Source organism: Ictalurus punctatus, chromosome 13 (assembly GCF_001660625.3).
Source record: "Ictalurus punctatus breed USDA103 chromosome 13, Coco_2.0, whole genome shotgun sequence".
In the NCBI taxonomy this organism is placed as follows: domain Eukaryota; kingdom Metazoa; phylum Chordata; class Actinopteri; order Siluriformes; family Ictaluridae; genus Ictalurus; species Ictalurus punctatus.
In genome coordinates, this window is record NC_030428.2 from 17,534,930 (window position 1) to 17,549,317 (window position 14,388).

Sequence of the window (14,388 nt, forward strand, 5' to 3'; positions counted from 1 at the left end):
CAAATTAGCTCAACTTACTTCAACATGCTTTTTCAAATTAGATGGAGTTCACTCCTTCTACGGAGGCCGAGGAGAAGCCTCCATTTTATACGAGTCTTTCTTTATTCCAGCATATTGAAACATTTTTACAGAGGTCGACCCAGTGGTGCTCATCTTCACTACAGTCCAGGGGCTTGTCCATATTCAAATTCACAACAAGTACTTTCTATGAAGGACTAAATAAAAATGTAAGGAGTAAAGTGTGTCCTTTTCTTAGAAAGTAAGAGTACAGGTATTCAAGAATTTCAATAATGTGCACATAAAGTATAACTAGCTCTAAACAGTACTCAAGTATAGTAATAAATTGCAATTACTCAAGCAATCTCCACCCCAGCTGGCATCTCATCTAGGGTGTATTCCCACCTCATTCCCAGTATTCCCAGGAAAGTCTCCGGATCTATACCACAATACTGAGTGAGTGAATTCACCTGAGTGAATGAATGAACAATCTAACCTGATGTTTTGAATAAAGAAAAAGAACTCATGTTTTGGATAAAGAAAAAGATACACGTTTATTGTGTCATTGTTGTTGTGATTAAGGAGTACAATGAATAGCCAGCCAGATCATCTGTAACTCATTGTCATAGTGATCATCCTAGTGAAGCATAAAGCTATTTAATCTCACACTGAGCAGTATTTTTAAAAATGTGTTGTCATCAATTCAGTAACCACAAGAGGGTGACAAATGATTTCTGTTTATTGTAATGAGGGTCCCATAGTGCACATAATATTTAAAAAAAAAAAAAAAAAAAAAAAAAAAAAAAAAAAAAAAGAGTTAAAACAAGATGGAACAAAAAAGAGTGTAATTACAGACAGTTTTGTGTCATATGAGGGGTTTTTTCTTTTCTTTTCTTTTTTTTACTATCCTGTGAAAACCAGAATCAGCATCAAAGACCTTGACATCTGGACTGCATCATGGTTTTGTTTACCCACATGCTATTAAACTCGTCATGTGTTATGTGCATAGCTGTGATCCATTATCATAATATATGTCTTAATGACTATAATAAAACTGAAAGTGAGCGTGCCACACACACACTGACAATGGTCATTAATGACTGTTATCAATCTGTCAATGATAATCGCAAGATTAAAGCTACCGTACTGTACTTACAGCAGTTAAACTCAAAGGCAAATGTCTGCATCTCAACTAAGTGGGTTAAGGAATTGCTGTTGAAAGTGCTACTGCTGTCATTTATCTTTAAGCAGATGTGAAGCATTTGGACCCCAATATATCTACAAACTTCTCAGCCAGGAAACATTCCTCTGGGTCAAGTGTACTTGGCCAATTTCATAGTCCACCCATGCCAGTGTAAATAATAACGACATTCCCACATATAACACCAGTTTATATAAAAAGTGTCACTTACTGCTGTTTTTATTATTTATTTTTATTTGATAACTATGCTATCTACATCATATTGGTCATTTGAAAAGTTCAAGTGATGTTTAAATAACTGGCCTGTAACCCATGGATTCACTTTCCATTAATGTCAGTGAAAGAAAGAAGAACATTTACAGCTGTTGACAATAAAAATGCCTCCTCCTGAGGCCTCCACTTCATGTTTTATTAAGTATTTCCTGTAAAGTGCCGTGAGATCTGAGTTGTCTCATGTCATGAAGTTTCATTTTCAGGAGGGATTTGACAAACTTTTAAAGTAACAAACCATAAATAAAGCATTTCACCTTAAAGTTAAATCTCTTTTTTTATATTGCCTAAAATTTCTGCATGTATTTGCATTGATTATATTATTTGAATGTAAAAATGCTGTGAATGGAATTACTAATAATACAAAAATACAATTATTATAGACTCCTATTCCAGATAATATGTGATTGTTCAACAGTACCATCGAACTGCATCGTACTTAATCAGAGCACCATTTGCAACATATCCCATCAACTAGTGCAAGATGAAGCACCAAACCCATAATAAAGACAGGTAGACATGTGTTGTGTTAACCTGTGAAACAAACCCACATTGACCCTACTCTCTTTCATAGCTAAGCTTAATAAAATAAATATTTGAGTATAGTAGAGTAATAGAGGTCATAAGCCACACTTTCTTTTGGTCCTTGGTTCAGCTTTATGCTCTCAGCACCCCTAATAATACCCTGTCTCTGTATACTTTATACTCAGATTAAATAAATCCAGAAGGACTTTTTATAAATACTAAATGTCCATATAAATGTCCATATAAAATAAGCAATAAGATGGTATTTCCATTGCTCTATGCAAAGGCATGTATTTTACACCTGCTAATACATCACTGAGGTCTGCTAACCTTCGCTCTTGGCTTTGATGAGGTAGCCACTAAATGTGATGTAGGTATCAAAATCATCACTGAAGATGGCATTCTCTCTCTCACCCTTATAGAGTCGAACCCACACCTCATCATCTCTCTCCAGCTCCAGCATCAGGCTCTGGCTCTGCATGATAGAGCGATCACTGGGTTGTGCATACAGAATGGCCATCTCCTGCTCGTTTTTCATCACATGCAGGTATGTCTCCTTCTGATTCCATGTGTGCGCGTTGAGGCTGAAGAAGTAAATTCCTGGCACATAGCAAAAGAATTTGCCTGTAAACATGTTGAAATGGCCGTACAGGTTGACTAATTCTGTGTCAAACACAAGCGTCTGGTAGTAGTCGTTGCTATGCAGGGCTTTCTTTCGGCCCACAGAGAAGGCAGAATAGTAGGATTTACAGGTTTCTCCTGGGGTTCCTATATTGCCCTTGGAGCCCTTTAAGCCAATGGGTCCTCTTGGGCCTGCCTGCCCTGTCTTGCCTACTTTGCCATAGGGTCCACGCTGGCCAGCTTCTCCCTTTTCCCCTGAGTGGGAGAGGAAACATTAATATGCTGTAGGTTTGAATATAAGCATTGATATAAGATGTTTCTGTATTACATTTTTTTAATGTGCATAAAAATGCAAAGTAAATATCATTAAGTATGTGGGTCACATGCAAAACCACTGTCACTCCAGGAGCCTTTGCAACTTCTGAGCTGTACTTCTCACAATCCTACTGAGGGCTGGTTTATATTTCTGCACTGAAGCATATTTGCATCACAATGCAGAGAGGGGATTTATGGGTAAGTGTGACGAGGTGCTAACAATGCGTCTAGGTACTGTGAATCAGCCAGGCTTTAGGCAATTGATTAAGGCAGGAGATGCATACCCAAAAATGTTATGCCACAAATACATCATAAGTTTTCCTTTGTCACATCCAACATTTTCTGTCTACCATGGACTGAGGGGGACGCAGTTGATGTCCTAACCATTTTTTAAAAAGTGTAGTTCATTATTTAAAAAAAAAAAAAAAAAAACTTATACATAATAACCATACAGAAACTGCTGAAACAATGCTTTCCATAAATATACATTTATTCATGCTGTTAGTTTCTTAGGGTGGTGTCTAATAAAATGTCTCCTGTATGATAAAAACCTTATATGTGGAAAGTTACGAGTTCTACAGGACTGTACACTTTTCTTTCTTCTTGCCTCCCAGTAAAGACACAATGTATGTGATGTAGCTCCATTTTCTATATTGAAAGCATTCATTATTCCATGATTGCTAAATTTGTGGATTTAACTGAAGTGCTTCAATATGTAACCTCTTGATATCGCTTATTACAGAATGAACACTTCAAAAATGCTTCCAGTGAGAAATGACTTGATTTATCATTGATCACAGAAGGCTCTTTTATTCCCCCAGAACTTGTAAAATAAAGTTACAGCTGTGATATCTTTTGTTTATTATTCCATTGGTGGAACAAAACTCTCCTTTGTTTATGGATAAGAGACTGCTGTATTTCACGTTCCCATTTTTTGTAAATTCTGGTTTGCTTCATGCAACACTGCCCCCTGGTGACACCTATGCGATCATCCACACACAACATCCTGATAAGCTTACAGATACATGGTTACAACAGTATAAGTGAAAAAAGAAATCATAGGTTATGGCAGCTAATTCACTTTAAGAATGAACTGCATTATGAACACTGGAAAAAAAAAAGAATGAACAAATAAAAATCTTAGAAAGTAAAATGTATTGAAATGACTAGTAAAATGACTAAATGAATATAGTCATATTTATGTAGTTTTTCCTATTATAAGATTACAATAAACCAAATATATGATTATTAAATATTGGCCCTTTTTTACAAATTATTTTAAGCATTTCTTCCCCAGAAAGAAGCAGAATGATCTGACAATTTAAAGATGTAAACATTTTAAAGATTAAACTGTATAAAAGTATCTATAAACTGGCTGAATAATCATACGTTTTATAATAATTTCCTAATAATAAATATGAGATAAATCTGCTCATATTCAAGATATTTTCACTTGCCTGAAGATATACTTAGAATATTTTTTTGTCTCTTCAACCACTCCTGTGCAGTTAAGTAACTTATGGTTATATATAAAATTTGTACCTTTAAGGATGGTGATGTTTATCTGTGGAACAACCTGGTATTGTGGGTAAGTGCTGCCATATTGGAGAGGCTCCTCTCCTGGGTCACAGCACCGCCGGCACTCGGTCGTCCTGCTGTCAGTGCAGGAGAGAAAAGCTGATCACCTTCTTGCTTGCTATCGTTATTACTGTAGCTTCATTAGCAGCCAGTATAATAAGGAGGTTGCATTAGATTATTGCATTATATTATGAATGGATTCCATATATTTGTTGAGTTGTGGATTGTAAACTATTCATGGTCTTATGGATTAAATGTTTAGTGTTATGTTGCTGATACCCGGTGTCTCGATTGTTGTCTGAGTTTTGATGGTGATCTCTGGGGTCATATTGATCACTGTCTGTCTCAGTGTAAGGGGTCCTGTATGGTTCGGTCCATGTTGCACACATCAGTAGTAGTAATCCTACACTCACCACTGGCACAGCTGTCCCATGGTGACTGCATAACCGGGCCATCTGTTACATGTGTAAAAGTCTGTTAAAACCTTACAAAAAATTAATTGGGGACTTTATTGGGGTTTTTGCCATTGAATATACACAATATGTCTAACATTTGAATTGGGAAAATGTGTTTATTGTAACACAATAAAACAGATAATTAAATTAAACAAAAAAAAACAGATATTTGTTGGTTGCATAGGTATTTACCTCCCTGGGTCAATACGAGGGGAACGTGGGTCAATACTTGGTAGAACCACCTCTGGCCACCACAATTATAGTCTTCTGGGATATACACCAGCCATAACATTAAATCCACTGATAGGTGAAGTGAATAACATTGATTGTCTCATTACAATGACATCAAGAGGTGGGATATATTAGGCAGCAAGTGAACAGTCAGTTCTCAAAGTTGTTGTGTTGGAAGCAGGAAAAAAATGGGAATGTGTAAGGATCTGAGCAACTTTGACAAGGACCAAATTATGATGGCTAGGTGACTGGATCAGAGTATCTCCAAAATGGCTGGTCTTTTGGGGTGTTCCCGGTATGCACTATGGGAAGAAGGCAAGCCAGCAGAGGAAGATTGATACTCTGGGCAATGATCTGCTAAGAAACCCTGGGTCCTGGCATTCATGTGGATGTTACTTTGACACGTACCACCTACCTAAACATTGTTGCAGACCAACTACACCCCTTCATGGCAAAGTTATTCCCTAATGGCAGTGGGGGCCCTCAGCAGGATAATGCACCCTGGCACACTACAAAAATTGTTCAGGAATAGTTTGAAGAGCATGACAGAGTTGATTTGGCCTTCAAATTCCCCAGATCTCAATCTAATCGAGCATCTGTGGGATGTGCTGGACAAACAAGTCCAATCCATGGAGGACACACCTCACAACTTACAGGAGTTAAAGGATCTGCTGCTAACATCTTGGTGCCAGATACCACAGTACACTTTCAGAGGTCTTGTGGAGTCCATGACTCTACGGGTCAGAGCTGTTTTGGTGGCACAAGGGGGACCTACACAATATTAGGTAGGTGCTTTTAATGTTATGGCTGATAGTGTATATCTATCAGCTTTGCACATTTAGGGCATTTGAGAAAAGTTAGACTTTACAAACTTCAGGCAAGAGACTACATTTTAACCAGGAATTTTGTGCACAGTTCTGTTCTTTTTTCATCATTGTGCATCATGTTGTTTATACACAACAGATTTTCATCTAAATAACTGTGGCAGTAATTATGGTTCAGTTATCCAAACCATTCCAAAGACAGTCTGAGATCTTCCTGTATCAGGTTAAAGTGGTTTTGGACCTGCTTTGTTGAATTTCCTTTGTTATCTATTATTTTCAAACTACAAATGCTTAATTGTTTGCATGACCAGAGTAATGTTTCATCCTTAGATCAGACACTTTTAAATTACAATGTAGAAGCAGCAGTGAAGACAGTCTTAAAACATATCATAGTTCAACGTCAAAAATGGTCAAATAATTAACGCCAGAGGGTATCTTAGGATTTGAAAATGAAGTCAGACAGAGACATAGTTTTAAGTCTTGTGCAAAGTGTTATCGAGTTCATAAGGTGTGCAACATTTAAAAGCAGCATTTATGAGAATTGTAAAAAAAATAATAATAATAAATAAATAAAATCACGTTCGTAAAATGACCTGGATTAGTTACTTAATATATTAACTGCAGAAAGAATGAAAAACCTTCAAATGTTCATTTTGGCATCCTAAATAGCATACTGTAGGAAATGACTGAAAGGAGGTGTGAAGGGATGAGTAGTGTCTGCTGAAACGAGAAACGTTAGACTGTTAGAATGAGCTAAATTATTAAGCTAACACTTTTTACATTAATTAAACTGACCACGGTTTAATTAGAAGTGTATATGCAAGATCAATGTTGTTAGACATGGATTATAAAGCTAGCGATGTAATGGCTTAAATCATAAATTCGGTTTTAAACTGAAAGAATCTTGAATTCAACATAGCTTGGGCAACTCAAAATTATTTAGTAGCTTCTTACAGATAGTTCTGGGAATGATGTAAAATTAATATCTAACACTTTTTTTTCCCTCATTTACATTTCACTGTTGCCTCTGTTCCATTGCCTTCTTTCCTTAACCAATTCTAGGGAACATTCTCTTTCTAAATAAAGAAATGGTTAATGTGGTCCTCTCAGAAAGGCCTTGTGACCTTGAGGAAAAACAACTCTGACAGTAGCATTTGGCCAATTGATTGACCAGCCTCAACAATTACACAATAGCACTTCATTGGCTTTGTCTTAGACCTCATCGAGAGTCCACTTGCCACTTCTTCACTTGAGTAATTGTTTGAATAGTGGCAATTAACCTAAGGTCAGTTCCATACATCTGATGTTTTCTGATGTGCTGTTTCAAAGCAGACCCGTGTACTTAAGAAATAAATAAATAAAAATACACAGCCTGGTTCCTGTCTAGTCGACTGTTTAAACGGTTTGGTGAGAGGAATTTGCATGAGTGAATGTGCTGGTGAACAAAGCTCTGGATGCGGCCACATTTTTGTACAGCTGTGGCAGTAAATTATCCTGAGATCTGGAGCATTCAGGATGCCATATAAGTGTTAGCCCTGGCCTAAAAGGGTTTTTAAAGTCCTAAAATGGTATAATAGCTAAGAGACAAGAATTCACAGTGCACCTTACAATGCTGACATCAATATTTATTTTTAAATCAATGATAAATATAATGTATGCATTTCCTTGCATAGAAAATTGGAAACTGAGTGCACAGGGAATAGGCTTAATTAAAATGTCCATATATAGATTTATTGTTTTTATTAAGCCCTTCATTTTTCAAGCACAAGCTACTGCTGGATCACTTAAATACATTAATAGTTACATGTGATAAAGGCACTCCTGCCTCTGACTCACTGTATGGATGTTCTCCAGCTGGCACTGATTCTGAGTGCAGCCTAATGCACAACACTAAAACTGTGCCAGTAATGACCAGGATGTAGACAAAGCAAGTAATGTGGGAGACTTAACACAAACAGTCTGGGCTGTACACAGAAATACACAGCAATGATGTTGTCTTCTCTCCTCAGTTGAAAGAAATGGGAAAAAAAGACTTCATGCTGGACACTGTAACTGTTTCTAGCTCAGCAGACACTAAATACAGCAGATTTACAGACTAAGCAAATGACACACTTAGACTAGGTTGACAGTATGGCAGTTGTGCCAGGTCACATTTCAGCAAGAGCTCTTTGCAAAATCTCCAACAAACAGGGACGACATGCATCTCACATGTTTTTCTGTAAGTAGCATTACTTTCTCAGCACAAGTATATCAAATATGGACATACATTCACATGGCTCTAAACAAAACCCTCCAGTCTAACTGAAAAAAACAGTGAGAACATAAAGCTGACAATACATTGTATTCACAAACACATAAATATGTGCATTTATTTTTTTTTGCACAGCTTATATCACAGCGACTGTCAACTGACAACACTGTCACTGTTGTCGCTGTCACTGTTCTGTTCTGTTCTTTTATATTCCTTCATGCTGCTATGTTGACCTAAATTTCCCCCTACGGGGGATTAATAAAGTTATATCTTATCTTATCTTATCTTATCTTAAATGGACCCAGCAAGATATTTGATGAATAATAAAAGAAATGAACCAAATACTCACAAAATACTTCACCGGAACAGATCAACATACAAAGAAGAAAAAACTGACTGCATTTCAGTGACACTAGTTTTCTGAAAATGAATTAGCTGGGCTTCTGTAGCAGATCCTCTGATCCATTTCACACATTTGTCATTTCATTTACTGTCTCTGGTCTGGAAATGTTTTGGGGTTTTTTTATGAGAGAGGTCAGAGGAGAATGACCAGAGTGGTTTGAGCTGACCGGAAGTCTGCAGTAAATCAAATAACTACTCTATACAACCGGGGTCAGCAGAAAAGCATCTCAGAACACAGAAGCTTGAGGCAGATGGGCTACAACAGCAGAAGACTACATCAGGTTCCACTCCTGTCACCAAAAAAAATGAATCTGAGGCTGCAGTGGGCACTCACTCACCAATACTGGGCAGTTAGTTAAGATTGAAAAAAGACCAGCTGATGTTTTTTTTCAATTGTCAACTATCCAGTTTCAGTGAGCTCACAAGCATTCCTATTAAAGTGGCCAGTGAGTGTATAACATGCTGTATAGTAAGCCATATAGTAATCCTTTCATGCTTGATGCATCTCATAGTGTTTACAATAAAACACCCTACGTGATGTGTAAGAATACTGTCTGAGAGGTACCATGGGGTTCGAACCTGTGGAAGTTCAAAGCATTTGGTGGATCACTGCTTTGAAGGGTGCACTAATCCCTCACTAATCTTTTGATATGCTCACTTGTGTGTCATGTGACCCTCTCTTGCTACTCATCTCTGATCAGACAGACAATTCAGACAATTTGTGTGTGTGTGTGTGTGTGTGTGTGTGTGTGTGTGTGTGTGTGTGTGTGTGTGTGTGTGTGTGTGTGTGTGTGGCCTTTCATCTCTTTTTTGTTGTTCTGCATTTTGTCCAGTTAATTTGCCTGTCCCCCCCTTTTCATGCTCAGTCATGTTTACAGTTCTATATCTGATATCCTTGATTCAGATCCTCTCTCCTTCCTGCGGATGTAAAGGTCTGGAGGTCATGTTTACTCATACAGCACGTCATTCAGTGGTGCCTTCACTCCAGCCAAAAAGTTTTTATATAAGCTTGGCTCTATAAACATGTCCTGTGAGCTGACCATAAATGTCTTACATAAGATTGTTATTGCTTTGCACAACACCATGCCAAGCTTTAAATAATCAGCAACCAACTCCTTTCCTCAGATCATTTTACACACCTTTATATTCTACTGTGCTGATTCTGAGCTAGTCAAGTCAACAACAGAAGCAAATAATGCATAAAAAGTTTGTTTGTTTTTTGCATCTGCTTTGTTCATGAAGGCCCGGGCATGCTACACTTATTTATTATTAACTTGACAGTGACCGTAAGTTGTTACATTTATTATTTTGCCATCATACAAATTAAAACTAATTTTATCCAAGGGTTTTTAAATAACAGTTTTACTTTCCTAAAGGGTTCTACATGCAACACTTTCTAAAAGTAGAACCCTGAGTTATTGGGTTCTACTGTACCTAGTACCTTTTAGGAATTTGCGCAGAGGGACAAAATGAAGAATGCTTTAGGGTCCTCGATAGAACCTCTCTAAGGGTGTACATATAAAAACTGGCCTATTAAATTGTTTTAAAAATTACACCAGTCGCACAAATGGGTTTTGTAAAGGTAGTTATTCATTTACTAATCTAAAGAGTAATAACCCTACAGCAATTTTAATAAAACTAAAGGTGTAAATGATGCTATTATGATAGAAAAGTTTTGAATGCCATGTCTTTGGGTTCGGTAGGTGGAAGGTGCAGCCATAAATACATAATGAAACCCATATGCCTAAAATGCCTAATGTTTGAAACGTTTGAATATTGAAATGATAAATCTGTGGTGCAATCTTAAAAGGGTACAGATTTCTTTTTAAACACTGGAGTCCATGGCTGCAAAAAGTTTGAAAACCATGGCTCTGTGCTGTAAAACAAGAACACTTGCTGTTCTTTTCACTGAAAAAAATTATCAGTAAAGAATTGAATTGGAGAATTGTAAACAATGAAATCTGCATCACTGACCAGTTCATTACAGACTGAATTATATATAATATGACCTAGTGTCCTTGCACTGTTGGAGCCATCATTTGCATTAGATTTGCTTGATATGTGCGGTTAGAACCCACAGCCATGTGATATGCCCTGTACCCATCTGATCAGGGTTCTGCTCACCGCACCAAACTTCCCTGAATCGCTCCTCACTTTCTATCTATGCCTGTACTTCATTCACCACATAGCCAGTACCTCCATACCTCACTGAACGATCAGCTAGAGTGATCTTGAATGCAGAATCTAATAGCGTGTATAGCTCTAGGTGCCTGATGAAAGAGCACCAGAACATCCTCACATAAGAGCCACCACTTTACTGATAGAAATGCTTCCTTAAGTGTGCACTCATGCTCCAATACTGTTAGAAAAAAAATAATAATAAAAACTCAGCAAGAAGAAAAGCTACTCTCAGGCAGAGGGAGGGTGAAAGGGAGTAAATTTCCTTTTGTTTTCTCTGGGGTAATCACACACCTGCACTCGCCGTCTTGGCAGACTTCATTCTTCCCCACCCTACAATTCAAACTGCAGTAAGAAGAAAAAGATGGGACATTTTATGGTAGTACGTGTACCAACATGTCTATATGTTGTGTTGCTATGATATGTAGTGAAAACTATGGCTATACACGAAAGCTTACAAGGGAAAAATGTATTGTAAAGGATTATTTCAAAAGTGTCATCTTAGTATTCAAGTATAACTTAGATGACAATATCCACTACTCTCCTAGCAGACATGACACTTCATATGTCATTTCCTCAGATTAGACTCTTGCAGTTGCAAGGAACTCTTATAGGAAAATGACATCCATTTCATGCACGGCATGTGTTTTTTCATGTGACATTGTGTGTATAATATGTGGTCATGTATGAAAAATAAAACCACATAATCTATATGTCAAAAAATGAAAGTGAAAATAAATGAATCATATGAAACACCTCTGTCTGGAGAAATAAAAACACATACAGTACATGTGAGTCCACATGTGAAAAATGCATACGTGAAACATGTGAAGTGTCTAAAAAGGACCTGTGTAACATTCATATGTGAATCATGTGTGTGACTTTTTCTGTAAGGCTGAACAGCAGAGACAAAAACATCCCATCTGCTGTCTGTGAATGGATATTTAAAGGTGCTATTGTATGTGAAGCTGAATGACAAAACATTGTGATATAAACTGTAGTCAGAGATTACAAATCATTCCAACCTCAGTAATTCAATTCCAACATTGCTTTTCTTAAGTCTTGTGTGTTGTTTCTGGTGAAAAGAGGAAGCAGAGCTAAATCTACTCCTGAGCTTTACATTAAAACCAAGAGTCAAGAAAAACTTTTCTGAAGCACATTACTGCATGTCTAACCCATGTAAACAAATCTGAGTGAACCCACATGACCTTAGAAGATCCCCAGCCCCTCAGTGTGGTCTCTATATACAGTAATGATGCAGAAGAACAGGCAATACTAGCAGTAGTTCTGGAGGATAAATTAGATCAGACACATCCATTTGACATAGGTAAAGATATGGTGCGAATGATAGTCAAGTTTTACTCATTCACTCCTTACCTTTGAATTGCGTGCTCATTTTGCTTGGTGAGAGGTGAAACATATTTAAAATGATGAATATCCTGAGTTTCATACACCACTGACAATCACAGATCAGTGAAATGTTTCCTCGAGCCTGTCTGCACAAACCTCTTCCAATAATAAAGCAATTTGAACTGGGCTTGATGAGTGCATGCCTAAAGAATTCTTGACCTAGATTCATGCATGCCTGTGGCTCAGTTAATTATTTTGCAGTTACGAGAGATTCCAGAGATTTCATCAATGAATCACTGTATTGTTATAGACTTGCATCATAATAGAACACAGACCCGTTTTGTTTATTTTTGTTGTGCAGCTTGATTTTTGTAGATACTTTACTGTGCTGCTTATTATTCTTTATACAAAGCATGAGTTGTCTCATAGTGAGGAGTTATGCAAGTTATTATACCTATAAATAATGTCCACTGTAATCTAATGACAATTTTCATTTGAAAGTTTTTGTTCCAATAAACAGGCAAATATTATTGTACATGTTTAAATAATGTGCATATTTTTTTTGTTGTTGTTGTTTTGTGTGTGTGCTTTTTTTAACAATTAAAGTAATCACTAACTGTAAAAAAAAAAAAAAAAAAAAAGTTTGAGAACGGAACAGGATGGAACAATTTAAATCATGATGCTGTGATTTCTTATTTTCCTGCCACACCTTTATCACATATCATATCTCACACTGTTGAGCTTATGCAACAACCACTGTGCATTTATGCCACAACGAAACTAGTTTCAGTTAACAAAGAGCCATCCCAGTCAGACTGCTGCTTCATATCACTCATGCCATCCAAAAGTCAAACTTCCAATGCACACTTATTCAATGATGTTGCTAAATTGCATACATTGTCCAAAAAAAACACCTACCTCTAAAATTGGAAAAGGCCAAGCTAAAGGCTGACTATGATTCCTCTTCGTCTTTGTTTTGAACTATGGATGCTGCTGTTCTTCTCTAAGAGTGTGTTTTCATGTCAGACTGTGTGAGACATCTCCCTCCTGCAATCCAAAACCCAGCATGCCATCAGGAGAGAGAGAGAGAGAGAGAGAGAGAGAGAGACAGAGAGAGAGAGAGAGAGAGAGAGAGAGAGAGAGAGAGAGAGAGAGAGAGTACGAGAGTACAGGAAGGGAGGAGGATTGAGGGAGGAGCATAGATACAGCCGAGAGGGAGTGAAGAAGGGAAAACAACACGAGCACAAAGAAGAATCCTTAAGTATAGGAACAATAAAAAGCCTAAAAGAGGAATAGGGGGAAATTGAGAAAGACAGGATGGAGGGAAATCAGAGAGAGAGATGAAACAAGAAAAAGAGAGGCACCAGATTAAACTCAAGTTACGTCATGCCACATTCACAGACTATCTGACAGATGTCTCTTACCTTGCTTGCCTCATTTTACCTATACCATAGCACAGAGGACCATTCAGAACGGCTGATGTCCATGAAGAGAGAGGGAGAGGGATAATACTCTGAAATATTTCATTTAAAGAACAAACACCAAGCACAACATGACTGATAATGTTTTGCTTTAACATCTGGCCAACTCTGAAATGTAGCCCAAATTTTCATCTCTCTCTCTCTCTTTTTTTTTTTTTTTTTTTTTTTTTTTTTTTTTGGCTGGGAAGTTTTAGGAAAAATGCTGTGATTAAATCTTATCTAAGCTTGACACAGGGGTTATTGTGGATGGAACGGAAGAAATCTGTCAAGTGGTGCTGCTACTGCTTTGGTCATTGACTTGCAATTGCATATGTGCATAATGGAAAAAGGAAATCCACTCCAAGTGTATATGACATTTTGCACGATGTGATCCATTATCACACTCGCATCAAAAATGACCATCTCAGCACATTTATGTTATTATATTATATTATGCATGTCCACAAAACACACTCCAGGCCCAAGGCAAACAGATGAGGGGCAGAGAAGATCAAAACGCTTTGATCGCCACTGCATAAACTGTGTTTATCTTTTCTTTCTGTATTTATCTTTTCTTTCTTTTTTAGGATCACTGATTCAAAGAGTTCTCTGACAGAGGAAGTATGGTGTGCAGGGGTCAGGAGAGGAGGGAATGAGAAGTATTAAGTAGACCTAATAATGTTTGTACAGAATATATAAGCCAGTGAGAATGAACAAAAAACATTTACAA

At 37.3% G+C, this 14,388-nt stretch overlaps 1 protein-coding gene across 3 annotated transcripts; it reads right to left on the reverse strand.

Moving 5' to 3' along the window:
- Positions 1-532: 532 nt before the first annotated feature.
- Positions 533-13,303, reverse strand: c1qtnf1 (C1q and TNF related 1). Of its 3 annotated transcripts, none has more exons than XM_053685165.1 (4): positions 13,117-13,303; positions 4,787-4,962; positions 4,472-4,581; positions 533-2,869 (listed from the first exon to the last, which is right to left on the reverse strand). In XM_053685165.1, exons 2-4 carry the CDS (start codon positions 4,960-4,962, stop codon positions 2,319-2,321), a joined length of 837 nt encoding a protein of 278 aa, XP_053541140.1. In that variant the 5' UTR covers positions 13,117-13,303; the 3' UTR covers positions 533-2,318. The 3 variants fall into 3 exon arrangements, with proteins under 3 accessions (XP_053541140.1, XP_017339837.1, XP_053541139.1); XM_017484348.3 differs by having other exon boundaries at positions 4,472-4,584; positions 13,117-13,295; XM_053685164.1 differs by lacking the exon at positions 13,117-13,303 and adding an exon at positions 5,155-8,603 and having other exon boundaries at positions 4,472-4,584.
- Between the last annotated feature and the right edge of the window lie 1,085 nt (positions 13,304-14,388).